This window comes from Mauremys reevesii, linkage group 9 (assembly GCF_016161935.1).
Source record: "Mauremys reevesii isolate NIE-2019 linkage group 9, ASM1616193v1, whole genome shotgun sequence".
In the NCBI taxonomy this organism is placed as follows: Eukaryota; Metazoa; Chordata; order Testudines; family Geoemydidae; genus Mauremys; species Mauremys reevesii.
Window position 1 is genome coordinate 34163510 of NC_052631.1, and position 19582 is coordinate 34183091.

A 19582-nucleotide genomic window follows, 5' to 3' on the forward strand; every position below is an offset into this window, starting at 1 on the left:
TTTTCCATCTTCATATTGCTTATCCCACAGATAACATTCTATTGCCCCAAAAGACTTTCAATTCCATCTCCAAGATACCCCAAAACAATCCATATCCCAATTTCAAATGTGCACTTTAAAGCAAAACCTTAACAGTGATCTCATATGCTTTTATATCAATTATATCAATAGATTAGCACACATGGATTCAGGAAGTTTTCTGCCTTAACACTTCTGGAGTCACTGCTAAGAATACAAGTTTGAAGAAGTTGGTGATTGTGATGATTGACAATCATATTATATTACATATTATATTTTTAAATAAAAATCTGTTTTAAAGTGGTCTTCTCATGGTGTGAATCCCATGCAACCATACCATTCCCCCACACAGATCAGCAGCAAGGTTTGAAATCCCTGACCTTCAAGAGTGCTAAATTAGACCCTTACTATTTGAGCTACAGGAGTAATTGCTAGTCCCTTTCCAGATCAGCCACTGGAGAAGGACTTGACACACATTCAGAGTGGATACCACAACTATTTTATTATTCAGCAGTAGAATATTGGTAATCAGGAAACTAGATTCTATCCTATACTCAGGGAGAGGAGTGTGAGTAATATAGTGGTTAGAAATAGTACAGTAGTTTAGACACAATGAAATGCAGTATAGTGCAATGATAAGATTTGGGTTGGTCATGTTAGAAAGCTTGACTCTATTCCTGCAATGACCTTGCACGAGCTCTCTGCCAATTTAGTTAAAAATTATGGGTGGTGGGGGAATGTTCAGTAGCTCTTCCCTGGCTCCTAGATTGGGGCTCATGGCAGTCATCAATAGTAAGGGTAGTAAATTGCACAGGAATGTAAACATCACTAAGAGTGGAGATTTAAATTCTCAGTTTCCTCCTTTCCAGCTCAGTGAACTTTTCCTAAACTATTGTACCATTTGATTAGGGAGTGTTTTGTTGTGTGTCATGTTTTTAACCACCTCCTGAAACACGTGATGGTGCTCACAGACTGGTAATAAAATTAAAATTTGGTGGGTTTATCATTTTCCATTATGGTTAAGAAGTTACAAAATATACTATTACCTAACACTGTTGACATATAACTGATTTTCAGGAAATCTGCTCAAAAGGAAGAGGAAGAAGATTCTAAACCAAGAGAGGGATGGGATGGGTTGGGAGGATTGAGCACAGGGTAGAATGGAGTCATGTGGCCAGTGAGGTTGTGGTTTAATTGGTGTAGGGTTTGGGAGAAAATCGGATAAGAGATAGATGGGGAAGAAGAGGAGACTGGCATTAGGAGTGAACTGTTAAAAAGTGACAGATGGATAAATATTTGTTTTTACCTGCCAGGCCCTTTCATGCAATATATCCCAGTTTTTCAAGTGAGTGGGAAAATAAAGAGTGTGTTTCTTCTTTTTCCCAAACAATCTTTGTTCTTTTCAACCAAAACACTTCTCAGTAACCCTCCCCCGAGCAAGGTATCCCATTTTTTTCCCTTTGACAAGCATGATCAACCTACAAGGTGTGGAGGAGAGAGATGCAGATTGCTACCTGCAACTCCACTATTTATTTTGGGTACCAGACATCATTGCTCATGTGTCACAACGTATACATACCTAAATGGATCCAAAAACGTGTATGTGACTTGAGAACGATTTAATCAACTTACCCTGGGGAACATAAATGAATGGCCACAAGCTCCAGCCAACAAGCATATCTGCTGGATACAGGAATCCCCATGATGTTGCTGGTCCCTCCTGGGTGATAATGATTGTTAAGGACTTTCAAAGCAAATAATACTCCTAAAAACAAAACAAAACAAAAAAAATCACACCAAGAAAGAAATAGTTGAGTTCAGATGATGTGAAAAACTCAACTGCAAAACAAACAAAAATGGCTGACAACATCTGGGGTGTTTTGAGGAATCCCTGAACTTGGGGACAAGTATACTCAGTGAACTGAGAAATGAAACTGGTCAAAAGCCAAAATAAATGATTATGTCTGATTAGCCAAAGATATTACAGAAAGTTAAGTAGCCTGGGCTGGTAGAAAAATCTGAGCAGCATCAAAGGGTAGAAAGTGAACCTTTGGTCAGAAAATGAGTAGGAAGGGTTCTAGAGAGAACTGAGACACTGGCTTTTTGAATAAAGAGAGTGGAGTTTTTCCTCCACAGCCAGTATCTTTGAGGACTAATAATCTAAAAGCTAGTGGAGTTCTCAGTCTGCCCTGCGTTGAAAGCACAAGACCCCAAGAGTGGCAATCTTAAGATTACAAGTATTCTTAATAAAAACATTTCTACAGTATTTGCTGCTGACTTTGATTTGCACAAACTGTAAACTTAAATATATAATAGAAAATGAAAATTATTCACACTACAATAACTGTAATTTGACAAAACATGTTGCCCATATATATCCCACTCTTGGTGTGCACGCACTGCATGCATTCAAGTTTAGATTCTTTTGGCCAGCAGTGTACATTGTGGCTGTACCTCTGTCCTGTGAGTCCTCATGCCTCCTCCCAGAAAATCTAAATTCAAGTGCATGCACACACATGCACCAAGAGTGGAATATATACATATATATGAACAAGCACTCAAAGAAGTAGTGATGCATATTACCTGTTCCAATCCATGTTCATTAGAGAAATATTTCAATTTTCTATATTATAAAACTTTACTATACAGAATCTATAAATGTGCACTTCAATAAATTAACTTGTACCTCCTGCATACCTTACCTGAAAAGCCAACAGCACAATTCATTTTGTATGAAGGGTCATTCAGAAGTCCTGCAAGTGCAAATTCCAACACCATGTACACAATGCCAATCAGCACTGAAAATACTGCAATTATATACCCAAACAATACGCTTCCAAGCTTACGTTCCAACTTTATCCCCTTCCAAAGCAAGGAGACCATGTTAAAATATAAATGCCAATCATCTGCATGGTGAACTGGAGCAAGCAGCAAACGCTGCCAGTCTTTCTGGTGATAACCTTGGTCTACACTGATACACACTTTCAGCAGTGGTTTCAGAGGTTTCAAAAAAAGAAAAACATTCAGTGCTAGGGTCCCAAGTGTTACAGGTGGAATGTTTTCAAGCCCAACTTGAAATACTTGAGAAAGTAACAAGATTAATCCAACGTCTACTCCCCTCCGTCTTCGCTGCATAATCACTTCTTATTCTGAGAAATTATAGGATTGTTCCAATTTCCAGTCTATTGTTGGAATCCAGAAATACAAAAGGTTAGGAAATTCTGAAAGAAAAATAAATCTATATTAATTGGCAAACAATTATTTTATCAATAACTAATCAAACACACAAGGGGCATTTTCAAGCTCACTGGATGTTTTCTAAAAATACATGGACTATTCACAAATTCTGCAGAATATTCTCAACTGTAACAGATGCAGACAGCACAGTTAAAGACAAAAATACAATTTACATTAACAAAGTTCAAGCACACAAGTTTACCATAAATACAGGATGATGTTCTGCATCCCTTTGTAAGGTCTGAGTTAAAGGACTTCACACAGTAGATTCATAAAGGCATGGAAGAGAGAAAAGAACCTGCAAGAACAGCTGCAATTTGCATCTCACGGCCCTATGTAGGGCTGTAGTTGATCTCTGCTGTTCATGAATGTGCTAGCCATGTTTCCTCTTCCACCCTGATCCACTCACAACTAACTTGTTGTTCAAACCGTCATGAAGGAGTTGGAAAGTTCCTCTCTATGGTCTCAACATTCTGGCATTCCATTTTTAGTTTTCCATGGCAGTTTTCCTAGAGGCAGTCACAGTATTTGATTCTCATTCTATCTGAAATCCTCCCACTATCTTTTCTTCCAAAATTTTACAGATATTCAAGAGACACCAAGAATGGTAATCTAAATGACTATGTCAGGTTGCAATATAAAAAAATTCTGCTCATATAGTTAAGTGGTTCCACATAGGAACTTACTTTAAAAACTGAGAGTATTAACGTAGTTCTTGGAAAAACTTTGTAGAGTGGTGAAAATACATACTTCATATTTTCCTCAATACCATCTTCTTTAAGATATAGTAGAAATGAGCCAGGGTGAAAGTAATATTCAACACTTACTGGTGCAGGGGCCGGCTCTGGCCCTTGGAAGGGGCGGGGCCTCGGACAGAAGAGGCAGGGTTGGGGGTCAGCATCCCCCAGCCAGCCCATCTGCGCTGCCTGGCCCACACCGCCTGGGGCTCCAGAGGTGATTTAAAGGGCCCGGGGCACTGGCCACAGCCCCAGGTCCTTTTAAATTGCCAGCCCCGGGGCAGCTGCTCCTTTTGCCTCTCCCCCACCCCGGTGGCGGTGGCCCAAGAGTGCAAAAAGGGCAGTGATGTTAAAGCACTGCTGCGGCAGCGCTTTAATATTGGCGGAGTACAGGCAGGTACCGGCAGCCACTTTTTAACCGGTATGCCGTACCAGCTTAGTTTCACTCCTGAAATGAGCACAGAGGAAAGAACAGTAGCACAAACAACTACAAATAAAATTTCAACTTAAGTATACGCAATGGGAGAGATTCTTGCTCCCTCTCTGCCCCATTTATGTCAAGTAAAATGATTTAAGAGATGTGAAGAGCCTCTAAAAGCCCTAGGTGTGGCTGGGGGCAAAGGAGAAGAAGAATTCTTCAAGCATGGGAAACTGAGGAAGACAGTCACAGACTGTCCTTTGAGGACTTTTGTAAGCCCTAGCATATGTGTAGCGCTGCAGAGATTCTGGAAAGCTGAGCAGCCTATAGGCAGGTGGGGACAGGCTGTTACAATTCAGACACCACCTCATGACTGTCTAAATTACACTGGGGGGGGCACCCCAGAATCAAGAGGCCACAAGAGTAGTTTAAAGCCATCCTTTTCTCCCCACTTCCTGGCGTGTGTGTTCTGTACAGGACCTCTAAGAGATGCAGCACAGAATTTCACCCAATATATGTATTAATCACACAGAACCAGGAACAAAGATCAAATTCATCACAGTCAACCTTATCTTTCAAAATTACACCATGAAATCATTTCCATGCTTTCCAAAGTTCTTATCTCAAACTTAACAACACTCAAGACGTTTTCCAGATAAAATTAATTATTTTAGAAAAATGAATATTTATATATGATATAAAAGTAGAGTGGCTTATTTTGGTTTAGCTTATGTCTGTATTTCACAGTTCTGCATTATGATTATTAGAACTGGGAGCCTTAAAAACCATTGTGATTGGGAGGAATTCCAGCTTCCTAATGGGACCCGGCACTTGCTAATACTCTTGGAATTGCCAGAGATAAGCCCTGTTTTAAATGTAATATTTTTATTTTCAAAGAAGTTATCTGAGGCCATTTGAGAGTTTATGGCTCCCTTTGCTCCCCATATATTTGCATTCATGATGTAGTGACCTCATGCAATAACCACAGTATTATCATTAAACCATTTCAGTGTTTGTGGTTCTAGATTAGACATTTTACAAGACATATTAAACATTTTCCCCCTCATGGAATCACTAAATGGAAGTGTTAAAGCTGTTTCAGTTTCTTAACCATCCATTTCTTACCTTAATGTGTTTGGGTTTCTCTTAAGTGCAATCTCAACTTTGAATGTCCTGGGTATATAACACTTGGGCCTAGAGATAAGTACAACTTTACTTTTTTTTAAACTCACCAGTTACTAATACATACTCTCACCTTTGCATAGATTTTTTGCCTGGGATTTACTGAATAGTTTTAAATTATTAAAATATCATACATGAACACAATACAAGAAGCCCAAAGAGAAAAAAACATATATTAATTTCTAACAATCTGAAGATATATAATATGAACCTTAATTAAAAAAAAAAAAGTTTAATTTTTACCAGCAGATTCACTGGTACACTAGAGTAGCCAGATTCTACCAGACAGTTAAGCTGGGTTTACATCACAAAAGGAACTTAAAGCAACCAAAGTGTACTGGGTGAACCAGGCTCTTATTCTGCAGTTGATTTATTGGTTTACATTAGATGGCTGTGTTAGTGTCACTACATGAACGAGACACAGGAAGAACCCAGTCCCTTAGTCCCAATGTCCATGTGTGTTAAGTGCTACCCCCTGTACTTCTGCTTAAGTACCACTGGCAGTGCTGACTAAGTGTGCAGTGGGACTGAGGTAGCAGCATTATGGAGAGTCTGTCAAGCACTGATGCTCTAGCTAGCATGCAGCAAAAAAAAATAAAATAAACAAATTTTTAAACAGCAGTAGCTGAGCCAAGTAATCTAACCAATGAGAACTTTTGACAGAGTCCCAACCGCCCTCTACCACTGAGTCATTACAACCAATAGAATCATTGCATGCAAAATAGCTACAGAAAAATGATAGGGATTAGTTACTTGAGGCATCACAATCTCTCATTTAATAGAGTTATCTGAGATGTGACCTGAGCCTGCCTGTAGCCTGTAATATAGATGCAATCATCAATAATTTGACTTAATTGCAACCTAATTTCTTCAAATATAGTCTATGAACAAGATTTCAATTAACTACATGACAAATTTGAAGGTCTGCATTATTCCCTTGATAACATCATTCAGGACAGTACCCTTACTTATGCAAGCAAAAAGTCCACAAAGACCCAGATCAATAATGTCACAGTAACACATGCACCTGCTCCTCTGTCCCCTTTCTGGTGTCTCTGAGTGCACTTCCCTCAGGTGTTATGCCTTGTACTTTACCTCTCTGGAGGTGAAATGCTACTTTTAGACCAGGCCATGGGCTGCAGTACCCTACATATCAATTGTGCTTATCCAAGAGGTCTGACTGGTTTCAGCTCCTGCAATTCTTCTCTTTGGGAATCTGAGAGTAGTGGTAAATATAGTCACCAAACAGTCTTTTTAAACCCAAAATATTGTTTACTTTAACAGTAGGCAAAAAGCAGAAGACATAAAAGGCTTTCAAAACAACAAAATTTATAAAACTCTTACCTAAAGTCTTACTATTCCCAATGGTAACCCACACAGCCCTGATTTCTTCAGACATCCCCAAGGGGTGCCTGTGTGTCAGTCTAGTTCCTGTTGAACAACTCCCTGAACAGTCAACCCCTTTTGAGACAGAGCACCTTTTAAAAACTACCATAGTTCTTTTGATCTTCAGGTTCCCAGACCGTGCACAAGGTCATAAAAAACAGTTTTGTAAATTGGCTGGAGTAAGGAGTTAGAATCTTAAAAGTTAATAGTTTGGGCAAAGTGTCTTAAATGTTATTAAATGTTAGCTGAGAAGTGGCTTATCTTGAGCCATTCTTCTTCCCTTCCTACTTGTTCTCCTTAAAGTTCCCCATTAAACTAAACCAATATATTCATACAGTTAACACGCTCAATTACCAGGTCAATACATACTACTCATAATTTATTGCAGAGCATGTCCCTCACAGACATTTACAGTAATTTCTCCAAGAACATAAGAATGGCCATACTGGGTAAGACCAAAGGTCCATCTAGCCCAGTATCCTATCTTCTGACAGTGGCCAATGCCAGGTGCCCCAGAGGGAATGAACAGAACAGGTAATCATCAAGTGATCCATCCTTGGCACCCATTCCCCACTTCTGGCAAACAGAGGTTAGGGACACTATCGATGGACCTATCCTCCATGAATTTATCTAGTTCTTTTTTGAATCCTGTTATAGTCCTGGCCTTCACAACATCCTTTGGCAAGGAGTTCCACAAGTTTACTGTGTGTTGTGTGAAGAAATACTTCCTTTTGTTTGTTTTCAACCTGCTGCCTATTAATTTCATTTGGTGACCTCTAGTTCTTGCGTTATGACAAGGATTAAATAACACTTCCTTATTTACTTTCTCCACACCAGTCATCATTTTATAGATCTCAATCATCTTCCCTCCCTCTCTCCCTCCCCCGTCATCTCTTTTCCAAGCTAAAAAGTCCCAGTTTTATTAATGGCTCCTCATACGGAAGCTGTTCAATACCCCTAATCATTTTTGTTGCCCTTTCTGAACCTTTTCCAACACATCTTTTTTGAAATGGGAAGACTACATCTCCACACAATATTCAAGATGTGCATGGGTTTATATAAAGGCAATATGATATTTCTGTCTTATCTATCCCTTTCTTAATGATTCCCAATGTTCTGTTTGCTTTTTTGACTGCCACTGCACATTTAGTGGATGTTTTCAGAGAACTATCCATTATGACTCCAAGATCTCTTTCTTGAGTGGTAACAGACAATTTAGATCCCATCATTTTATATGTATAGTTGGGATTATGTTTTCCAATGTGCATTACTTTGCATTTATCAACATTTAATTTCATCTGCTATTTTGTTGCCCAGTCACCCAGTTTTGAGAGAGCCTTTTGTAGCTCTTCGCAGTCTGCTTGGGACTTAACTATCTTGAGTAGTTCTGTATCATCTGCACATTTTGCCACCTCATTGCTTACCCCTTTTTCCAGATCATTTATGAATACGTTGAAAAGCACTGTACAGACCCATTTACTTCTCTCCATTCTGAAAACTGACCTTTTATTCCTACCCTTTGTTTCTTATCTTTTAACCAGTTACCATGGATGGACCTATCCTTCATTAACTTTAGTTCTTTTTTGAACCCAGTTATACTTTTGGCCTTTACAACAGGGCCTTGTTTACATTAAATGGATACATAATTGGTTAAACAACTGCAAACAAAAACTATTAATGGAATGTTGTAGATTGGAGGGAGGTCTTAAGTGGGGTTCCACGGGAATCTGTTCTGGGCCCAGTGTTATTTAACATCTTTATTAATGATCTGGATGTAGGACAAGAGAGCATACTGATCAAATCTGCAGATGACACAAAGCCGGGGATGGGGGTGGCAAATATTTTGGAGGATAGAGCTACAGTTCAGAGGGATCTTGATAAATTGAAGAACTGGGCTATAGTCAACAAAATTAAATTCAACAAAGACAAATGTAAGGTGCTACACTTAGGGAAGAAAAATCAAATGGACAAATAAGAATGAGGGGGGAAATGGCTTGGCAGCAGCATGCTGAGAAGGATCTGGGAGTTGTGGGGGATCACAACCTCAAAATGAGTCACCAACGTGATGCTGTTGAAAAAAAATCAAATGCAATTTTAGGTTGCAATTAACAGAGGCATAGCATGCAAGTCACAGGAGGTGATAGTGCCACTCTACTTGGCGATCGTTAGGCCTCAGGTGGAGTTCTCTGTCCAGTTTTGGTAACCAATGTATAGAAAGGATGTGGAGAAACTGGAAAGGATCCAGAGGCAAGCGACAAAGATGATCAAAGGGATGGAATGCAAGACATATGAGCCAAAGGCTGAAGGAACTGGATACGTTCAGTTTTGAAAAGAGATTGAGCGGAGATATGATAGCGGTCTTCAAATACTTGAAAGGCTGCCATAAAAATGGTGGGGAAACTTGTTCTCTTTTGCACAGAGGGCAGGACAAGAGGCAATGCATTCAAACTACAGCATGGCAGATTTAGATTAAATCTCAAGACAAAACTTCCAAACTGTCAGAACTGTAGGACAATGGAACAGACTGACTAGGGCGGTTGAGAAAACTCCTCCGCTGGATTTTCAGGAGACTGGATAGCCAACTCTCTTGGATGGTTGGTAAATCTGGCATCTTGGCAGAGGGTTACACTAGATGATCCTTGCGGTGCTATCTAACCCATTGATTCTATGATTTTAATGTCCCCGGCAACGAATTCTACAGGTTGACTGTGTTGTATGAAGAAGCACTTTCTTTTGTTTGTTTTAAACCTGCTGCCTATTGATTTCATTGGATGACCCTCAGTTCTTGTTACATGAAGGGGTAAATATGTGAAGAAACTAGAGGTAGCTACTAATCCTGAAGCTGCAATGAAAAAAAGAATTTGAATCATTTCTATAAATGGTTTTGAGGCAAATGGGGCTACAAATGTATCATACATATTCAACGGGAAGCAGGTATAGAGAAAGGTGGTTCATGCAGGGGTGCTGGAACCAGGGGTGCTGAGGGTGTGGCTTCCCTCATATACAGGGTTTCAGTTTTGTTCAATGGCTTTCAGCACCCCCACTATAAAAAGTGTTCCAACACCACTGGGTCCATGTGTGTAAACTCCAGGCAAAAAAACAAATTTATACAGTTTAATTTTAGCTTGTTGAAAATAAAACCTGTGTGTTTACAATTCACAACCTGTTTATTATATGATAACATTTTTGCTGTCTATATTTGAACACAGTATTTTGCTTATCTAAAGCAAACTAGCAGTCTCTCTTACAAAACAGGTCTTTATTTAGAAGGTGTGCATTTGAATTAGTAAAAATATGACAGCTACTCTACTTAAGTACCTGAATGTTTATTTTATATTTTTAGTGAACTATAAAGTTTAATAGCCACAATGCTGGCTAGTTTGTTAAGGACTATTTTCTTTCACTGGTGGATTTTTTTGATCTGGGAAGCTTGATTTGGATGTAAATTTCTACACATTTAATTGCAAGTTGTTTAGAGCAGTTACCCTCTTGTTTTGTTTGTATGATAGCACAATGGAGACCTAATCATGACAGTATTATGCACTACTATAATACCATCTACAGGTAAAATTTTCTAACCAACATTCCTGCTCCCTCTTTACCCTTTTAAAGGACCAGGAGTTACTATTCATGAGGGTTTTTAACTAATCTAAGAATATCTATAAATTTATGAACTAGAGACCATTCACAGGCTTATTTTTCTTAAATACGATACCAAAATACATTTTCATGATTACAAACACATTGGCTCTAGATTTCTAGATTGTGGCCCCCATCCTGCATACATTTACATATGACAGTGTAAGTATATAAACAGTCCCACTGAGTCCCACTATCTGGAAAATTAAAGTGTCCTGTACATTATAATACCTCTTATCAAATTTGCAGAAAAAAATGGACTAACAGACTGATAGTTTTATAAGAACTATTCTATTTTTCCCCATCAATTTAAATGAAATTCATAGTTTATTTTTTAACAAGTTTGGTCTCCCAAAAATTAAAATAAGAATTCTTATAAAAACAGAAGAAATCCCTGGGTCAAAAATAAAAAGGATACCATAGAATTCTAAGAAATTCCTTATAGAACTCTAAGAGAGTAACCCAAAATATGACAAGAAGAAACAGGATTACTTTAAGGATCAAAATTCACTTATGAGCATCACATTTAAATTATGAAAAAAAAGTAAGTAACAACAAATATTTGGCATTGGTTAGTATATGACAAAGTAAAACACCTTGATAGTGCATGTAAAATGGGGTTTACCACCCAAGTACCCCCTCATGGCCAAAGGTCACGCTGCAGCACCTTGCCTCTGGTTTTCTGCCTCCTTCACTGGACACCAAAGAGCCATCTCACTCTTCCCTTATATCAGGGCGGATCGAAGTGCACACATTCTCCACCATATATAGGCTTGTCAGAATTCTATTTTAATCAATAACTATCAGTAAATGTACATTTCAGCCTACATACAAATCACATACACACCAAAAAAAACCCACCACCAACTGCAATTGGTAACAGTTACCTCACCTGCAGTGATAGTCTGCCTCCTTGCAGTCACGGCCAGGGGGCTCAGCTCCACTGAGTGGGCAACTGCAGCCTCCCCTATTATATCTTGTGCCCCATATCTTGAGCTCCTCTGCCATGCAGGGAGCCCCCTGCAGTCCCGCTCATAGCTCTGCCCTAACCATAACCCCAACCATAAATCCCCCTTAACTTCCTACAACTGTAAAAATAAAAATAATCAAAATTAGAAAAAAAAATCAAGTACTTCCATGCCTAATCATATGTGGCACAGCACGACTTCTCCGCAGATTAATAAGCACTTATTGCCATGCCCAGCCTCCTTAGGTAGGTTCATTTGCCCAAACATAAGCACATAACAGACAAAAACAGTTCCTCAACAGATCTTCTGTCCTAGAGTTTCACGGCCTGCCCTCCCGGGGTCTCCAGTAATCCTGCTTCTTGCAGCTTCCCAGTAACAGCCAGCTCTCATTTCCCTTCTGGAACACTGGCTCCAGGGCTGCCCCCCTCCCCAGGCATAGCCTGCCCCAATCACTCTTTTTCTCTTCTTGCCCCTCCAACAGGCCTTTATAGCCACAGGTGTAGCCTTGCCCCCTTCATTGGCCTAACTGGGCTCACCTGCTCTGACACAGGGGAACTGGACCTGGTCTACTCACAGGGACCAGCTACCCTGTGACAGTGCCTTAGTTTCCGAGGAATTTTTCTTTCCCCCTGAAAATACACAAGACCCTGGAGTGCTCACTTTCACAGCAATATCTCTGGCTAAGAACAAAGATTTCTCCGCTATTGCAAAGAAAAAGCAGAAAAATCATTCCCTTCATTTCAGCACCTACAAAACAGCAGCTCATTTAGGCCCCAATTCAGAAAAGCATCCCTATCCAGTACAGCACTTAAGCATGTGCCTAGGGGGCTTTCCTTAATTGGGGCAATACTTGGGAGCATTGTATTGCAATAAGATGGTTATTTTTCTTTCCTCCACATCTCTTACACTCTGTTTACTCCGTTCCATTAATGTTCCCTTTGTATCTTCCTATCATTTCTAATTCTATACCTTTTTTACATCAGCTCTTCATGTCTGAAACAGGTGCCTTCCTTTGTGTCAAAGACCCTTTCGTTCCTCCTTCAAAACACACTTCTTTCATCAGACTTCACATCTCTAATCTCAATTTCATCATTCTTGCCCGTTCATAACAGAAAAAAATAAATACAGAACAGCAACTGATTAAATTACCTGAATTCTCAATAAATTTTCCTCTTTACCGCAGCATTCCATTTTGCCTACTTTATTCAACCTTGTTTCCTCTGGCTCTCATCACTTCTGATAATGATATTAATCTAAGGTCGTTACTATAATTATTGCTGTAAGGTCCTTGATTCAGAAATTTTGCCTTTTTATCTTTTTAATTGTTTAGCCAGTTAACTTTTTAAATGATATTTACATCCCTAACTACAACAGGGCCCCAATCTTACTGGAACCTCTGAAGGTTATTATAATGTGAATTAATAATGGTAATGTATCCTCATCCAAGAAGCTTTATATTTGGCCCCTATAAGTGAAACACACAAGAAAGATAGCAAAGTTTCTAGAGAGCCTTTTGGAATGTAATTCATTTAAAGCATATAGTGCTTTCAACTGTTTGAAACATTCTTCCTCCAGCCTCTACTGTGTTTCTGAAAAGGCTAATGAGACTTGAAACAATGAAGGACTTATTCTGTTTTTCTCCGATATCCAAAACATGCCACCGCCTCCAAAATGTACAAATTTTCAGAATAGACTTGAACTGGACGTTTGTCTTTAACCTAGGCTGCCACGTGTCTACATTTTTTTGTCACCTACTCAAGATAAATGTATGAACTAAACATTCTAGGAATTTGTTTTTGTTTGTTTGTTTTGCACTAATTCAGTGAAAAGCATTTAAGGATTTATTTTTAATTTGAATAGAACCCCTTCTGCTTCAGAAAAGTTGTTTGACAGCCATAGGATATTATACTGTGATTAATGGATTACCATTATTAAATTGCCTGTTAGTAACATTCCTTAAAATATTTTTATAGATAACAACTAAGAATTAATTCTGTTACTACTATGTTATTGACTGTCCCTAAAGTAGCAGAGTGGATGACACACCACATTAAAACCCCAGTTTCTGGAGAAAGGACTGAGTTACAAATGTCTAACAACAAGGACTAGGGCTCTGCTTAAGTTAAATATATTTTTAAGGAGGCAAAAACTCAACTCTTGCCTTGGGTCTACATTCTGCAAGTAAATAGAGAAATAAGACATTGGTGGAGCATCCTTTCCCCTTACCATTCCCCAGGTTAGATGTTGTAGACAGGGTATGTCTCAGTGCAGCCATATTTGAGGCTTTGGAACTGCTTCAGTAATTATGGGGGTGGGAGAACTTGAACCTTGGAAGAGCTGTCATCAATCTCTCAAAAACCTAAGGGTACTGCAGTAAGAGCAGCCTAGAACCAACAAAACTGATTTGTAATGAGGATTCCTAGTTAGAACACTTGAGTAACCATTTGTAATAAAATCAATGAACAAACAACCTTTATTAAGTATTAGAGTTGTATCTACCTTAACACTGAAGCAGAATGGAAGCAGAAATTCTATGAAAGAAAAGGCTGGTGGTCCAATGAGGCAAATACTACTCTGGATGGTTTATCCTGATTTATCAGGAAGATCTAATCATCTAGGGTGCTAAATCTGCAGTATAAAACCAAGCATGTGTTTCAAAGAGTTTGTCTACTCTACAGGAACGTTACAGGCATAGCTATGGTGGTATAACCTCATAACACAGATGCAGTCTACACAAATGGAAGGGGGTTTTCCTGTCGCAGTAGGGACACCATCCTCCTGAATGACAGTAGCTAGGTGAGCAGAAGTATTTTTCCATCAACCTAGCTGTGTCTACACCAGGGATTAGGTCAGCATAGCTACATAGGTCAGGGATGTGGATTTTTCACAAAGGCCAAAGTAATAAGTTAGGCCACTTCCTTTAGCATTACCTTCAATACCTGGAAAATCATCTACTAGTGAATTAGAAATGAGAATGCAAGTAGAGAAAACTGAACCAGCATGAGAAGCAAGTCAAAACTTTGAAATAGTGTGAACTTCCTTTATATATTCAATGTGTATGCTTAATTTGAATGTAAACAGAAGGCCAACCCACTACCAATAAATTTCACAGCTTATTGTAACTTGCAGCCAATTTTGTGGTTAACAACAAAAGACAACGCTCTGACATCATTATAGTTGTAATTAATTTACACAGAGTGACTTCCGGTTAATCAAATGGCTCTCTAAAGGATTTAATGATTTTTCATTTGTAAAGCAATACCCAGCTTTGTTAACTGAACAAAGTTTTTAATTTAATATGAAAAAGCTGTTATGAAAAGATATTTAAGGAATATGTTCCTAAAAACACACACTTATAATACAGCCACTGCTATCTTGTTCACAAGAAACAAGACAGGCAGGAATGTCAACATAAAATTAATACAATACAGTACAAATAACAAAGACTTTTCAAATAGCTTAGGCCCAAAATTGAGGTTTAATTTATTTAAAAAAAACTGAACAACAATGATAAATAATACATCTTATAAAATGTAATGGAAATTTGGTAATTATATTTTAGAACATTTTCACAGTCGTTTATTTTAAACTTGCTTCTGCAAAGTATTTGAAACATACAAGTCTTGTTTCATTGTCCTAGCTTAATGAATATTTTAAAATAGCAAACAGAATACACTTTGAAAAAATAAGGCTATGTCTACACTGCAGACTTTACAGCAGCTGTAATAATGCCACCTCCACAAAAGGCATAGTTCTGAGGTCAATGTAGTTAGGGTGACACAGTATCAGCGTAGACACTGCATTATCTACATCGCCTGTTGGCTGTCAGCTAGATCCCCCACCCCTCTGCCCCGCCCTGACTGCCGGCCCCAAGGCTTACAGCTGGAGCCCTGCCACCCCAGGGATCAGAGCTGGAGGGCCCCCCCCATCGCTGCCCCCACATTGAACTCACAGCTGGAGGCCTCCACTGCCCTACGCTGACAGGCCGTGCTGTCAGCCCTGCACCGGGACTTATGCAGAAAAACAAGAAAAGTGAATAGCTTGCATCTCTTTATGGTAATATCGCCTCTCTAACCACTTTTTGGTCAGACTGCCAGAATCACTTGCTCTCTAGATACTCTTTCTTTGGCTCTCTGTGGACACATATGGGGGTCAACCTAGCTACTGTCCTTGTGAAGGTGGATTTACTATAATGACAGAACCCCTTCCATTGCTGCAGTGCAGGGGTGGGCAATCTTTTTGGCCCAAGGGCCATATTGGGGTTGCAAAACTGTATGGAGGACCAGGTAAGGAAGGCTGTGCCTCCCCAAACAGCCTGCCCCTGCCCCCTAACCACCCCCTCCCATTTCCCACCCCCTGACTGCCTCCCCCGAGACCCCCCCCATCCAACCCCCCCGGCTCCTTGTCCCCTACCCACCCCTCCCGGGACCCCCCCCAACCACCCCCGGGACCCCACCCCCTATCCAACCCTCCTGCTCCCAGTTCCCTGACTGCTCTGACCCCTATCCACACCCCTACCCCATGACAGGCCCCCCGGGACCCCACGCCTATCCACAAACACCGCTGCCCCACCCCAACAGGCCCCTGGGATCCCATGCCTATCCAACTCCCCGTTCCCGTCCCTTGACACCTATTCACACCCCTGCCCCCTCACAGGCCCCCTGGGTCTCCCTCGCTTATCCATCCCTCACCCCCAATCCAACCGCCCCCTGTCCCCTGACTGCCCCCCAGGACCTCCCGCCTCTTATCCAACCCCCGCCCCCTTACCATGCCACTCAGAGCAGAATGTCTGCAGCCGTGCCGCCCGGCCGGAGTCAGACACACTTTTAGGGCTGTATATAGTTTTGGTCAGACCTCTTATGACTTGTCTTCACAAAAAAATTGTACCACTTTTCAACTAATACCAAGACAGCTAAAGAAGTGTAACCCTAGTGTGTGTACAGTTGTTTCAGTATAGAAGTATCTCAGCACTTATCTACAGCTGGGGACAGTAAATGTGACTCACATATTAAAAACATTTAAAAAACATGTGAACTACATTAATCAGCTATTTGCATGGAACAGAAGAAATAAGAAATGGTATGTGGCATTTTATCTACTCCTTGTTTCTTTTTTTTTCCTTTAGTGCTATTTGACAGCCTATTAAAAATATTTTTTACCTGTTAAGAATGAGACATCTGTCGTAACTTGTGGTGCAAAAATGTAGTAAAAAACAAAATCTTCCAGCTAAAATGTTTAAATAATTTGTAAGCATTCTTGTACTTCACTCAGGAAGAACCCCCTGTGAACAGCAATTTAGTAGCCACACAAACTGATGACTCTCATCACACAACAACAACCTAAAACTCAAGGGCCAGTTTCTGAATCAAATTTTGGTAAAATATTTAGTATCTGAAGGTCCACACATAAAAGTCTCCTGCTCTCATTTCATGTCTGCCACTGACTTGCTAAACAGTCTTGTACAAATTACAATCTCTCTTCCTCAGTTTCCCTATTAGTAAAATGGAGAAATAAAATAAAATAAATAATTAAAAGGAATAAAATATAATCATGACTGGTGTGAAGAAAGTAAATAAGGAAGCATTATTTACTCCTCATAACACAAGAACTAAGGGGTCACCAAATGAAATTAATAGGCAGATTTAAAACAAACAAAAGACAGTATTTTTCACACAACGCATGACCTGTGGAACTCCTTGCCATATGATGATGTGAAGGCCAAGACTATAACAAGTTACAAACAAGAACTAGATAAGTTCATGGGACATAGATCTATCAATGGCTATTAGACAGGATGGAAAGGGATGGTATCCCTAGCCTGTTTGCCTGAAGCTGGGAATCAGTGACAGGGGATGGATCACTTGACAATTACCTGCTCTGTTCATTCCTTCTGGGGCACCTGGCATTGGCCACTGGTGGAACACAGGATATTGGGTTAGATCAGGGGTCGGCAACCTTTCAGAAGTGGTGTACCGAGTCTTCATTTAGTCATTCTAATTTAAGGTTTTGCATGCCAGTAATACATTTAAATGTTTTTAGGTCTCTTTCTATAAGTCTATATTATAAAACTAAACTATTGTTGAAGCAGCAAAGAGTCCTGTGGCACCTTATAGACTAACAGACGTATAGGAGCATGAGCTTTCGTGGGTGAATATCCACTTTGTCGTATTCACCCACGAAAGCTCATGCTCCTATACGTCTGTTAGTCTATAAAGTGCCACAGGACTCTTTGCTGCTTTTACAGATCCAGACTAACACGGCTACCCCTCTGATACTAAACTATTGTTGTATGTAAAGTAAATAAGGTTTTTAAAATGTTTAAGAAGCTTCATTTAAAATTAAATTAAAATGCAGAGCCCCCCCCCCGGACTGGTGGCCAGGATCCAGGCAGTGTGAATGCCACCAAAAATCAGCTTGTGTGCTGCCTTTGGCATGCAAGCCATAGGTTGCCTACCCCTGGGTTAGATGTACCTGTGGTCTGACCCAGTATGGCCATTCTTACACTTATCACGAATGGGTTAGAAACAGTAAAGTGCTATATAAATTAAGTTTTATCTTTGCTATGCAAACTGCCTACACGTCCACATGTGACCTTTTTTTTGCATAATGCCAGGACACTAGGCTACCTGTAATTCCAGAACCATCAACGTAGACTTATTAAACCATCAGTGCTACGCTGCCATAATTACGCTTGGAGCAGGTTACTGATTTCAGAAGAGCTTTTATTAGAAGCCTATTTTCAAGTGCTTAGAACTGGAGGGGAAATATTCCCTTAGGTGGGGATTGCCCATAGCCCTCCCCGCCGAGGAGCTCATCTGAACTGTGGGGGAAAACAGCACGTTATCTCCGTCTGGGAGGAGATGCACAGGCGTGCACAGACGTGCGGCTGTTGCCGGGCACTGTGGCAGCTGACAGAATCGGGACGGAAAGCTTCAGGCCTGGCCCCCGAGGGCAGAGGGAGCAGGCTCGGCTGGCTGCAGGCAGCCCCCGGTTCCCTGGGGCACAGCAGTGCGGTGCTGGCGAACTTGCTCGGCCCACAGCCCCGAGCGCAGAGCCTGGCCCCTCTGGGCACAGCTTGCGCCAGGGAGAGCCCGACAGACACCGGCCCTGCTGCCAGTACAGGCTGGCTGAGGTGGGGGTATCCTGGGCCAAGAGATGGGCGGGCCCGAGGCCCGGCCACCGCCGCGAGCGGCGGCCAGTAGCCCGGCAACGCCCCCGAGGGAGGGAGCCGCCCCAGGCAGACTGGAAGCAGGAAGCAGCGGGCCTCCCCTCAGCGTCCCGGCGGGGGCCGCGCGCGCGGCCGGAGGCAGTCGGGATGCCACAGGCGCAGGGTCACATCCGGGAACCGCCCCGAACCCCCTCGCCCGACACTCACGTTCTCCGCCGCACGCAACGCAACAGCGGCCCCGGCCCAACAGACTCAGCACGTGACCCTGACGCGGCTCAACCAGAGGCAGCGGGACTCCCTCCGACCCTCCCACTCCCGAACGCGCATGCGGGCCCCTCCCTTCCTCCTGCCATGTACGGGTGGCGTATGAGCTCCACCTTTCCCCCGCCCCCAGGGGAGTTGTGACCGCTCTGCCCGGGTGGTGGGGCGGGCGATCACTGCGGGGGGGAGGGGTTGGAAGAGGGGCAGCTCCGCCCTGAGGCGATGGGAAGGGGCTGGCTGCGCCCCGCGGGGACGGAGAAGGAGCCCCAGGCGAGAGGCGTGTAAAGCGGTGTGGTGTTGGGGGGCGAAAGCGGCATCCAGCGCTGCTTCCCACGGTCCACCCCGTCGGCTGGCTTTATTAATCACTTGTCGTGAACTAAACTCCAGCCCAAGCCACTACTCACCCTCGGGCCCTAGATCCCTGTGAGCAGAGGGCTCCTTTCCACCCACTTATACCCAGGCACCTGGTGAGCTGCACCTGCCACCCCGAGTCACCAGGAGACATCTCCTTGTTGCCGGTTTCCAGAAGTTACCTGCGAATAGGTTGGGTCAACAGAAGAGCCCATCC

At 41.6% G+C, this 19582-nt stretch overlaps 1 protein-coding gene across 7 annotated transcripts in view; it reads right to left on the reverse strand.

Moving 5' to 3' along the window:
• RHBDD1 (rhomboid domain containing 1) overlaps positions 1–19091 on the reverse strand; it is a 94063-nt gene extending 74972 nt beyond the window's left edge. For 2 of the 7 annotated variants that reach the window (XM_039489703.1, XM_039489696.1), the window contains exons 1-3: positions 18961–19068; positions 2721–3239; positions 1651–1783 (exon numbers count right to left, since the gene is read on the reverse strand). In XM_039489703.1, coding sequence (XP_039345637.1) covers positions 1651–1783; positions 2721–3153 — 566 coding nt within the window. In that variant the 5' untranslated portion in view covers positions 3154–3239; positions 18961–19068. Of the gene's footprint in view, positions 1–1650; positions 1784–2720; positions 3240–5535; positions 5605–6619; positions 6800–18960 lie in introns of those variants that run through there. The other 5 variants (XM_039489697.1, XM_039489702.1, XM_039489699.1 and 2 more) reach the window with 5 other exon arrangements.
• Positions 19092–19582: the final 491 nt, after the last annotated feature.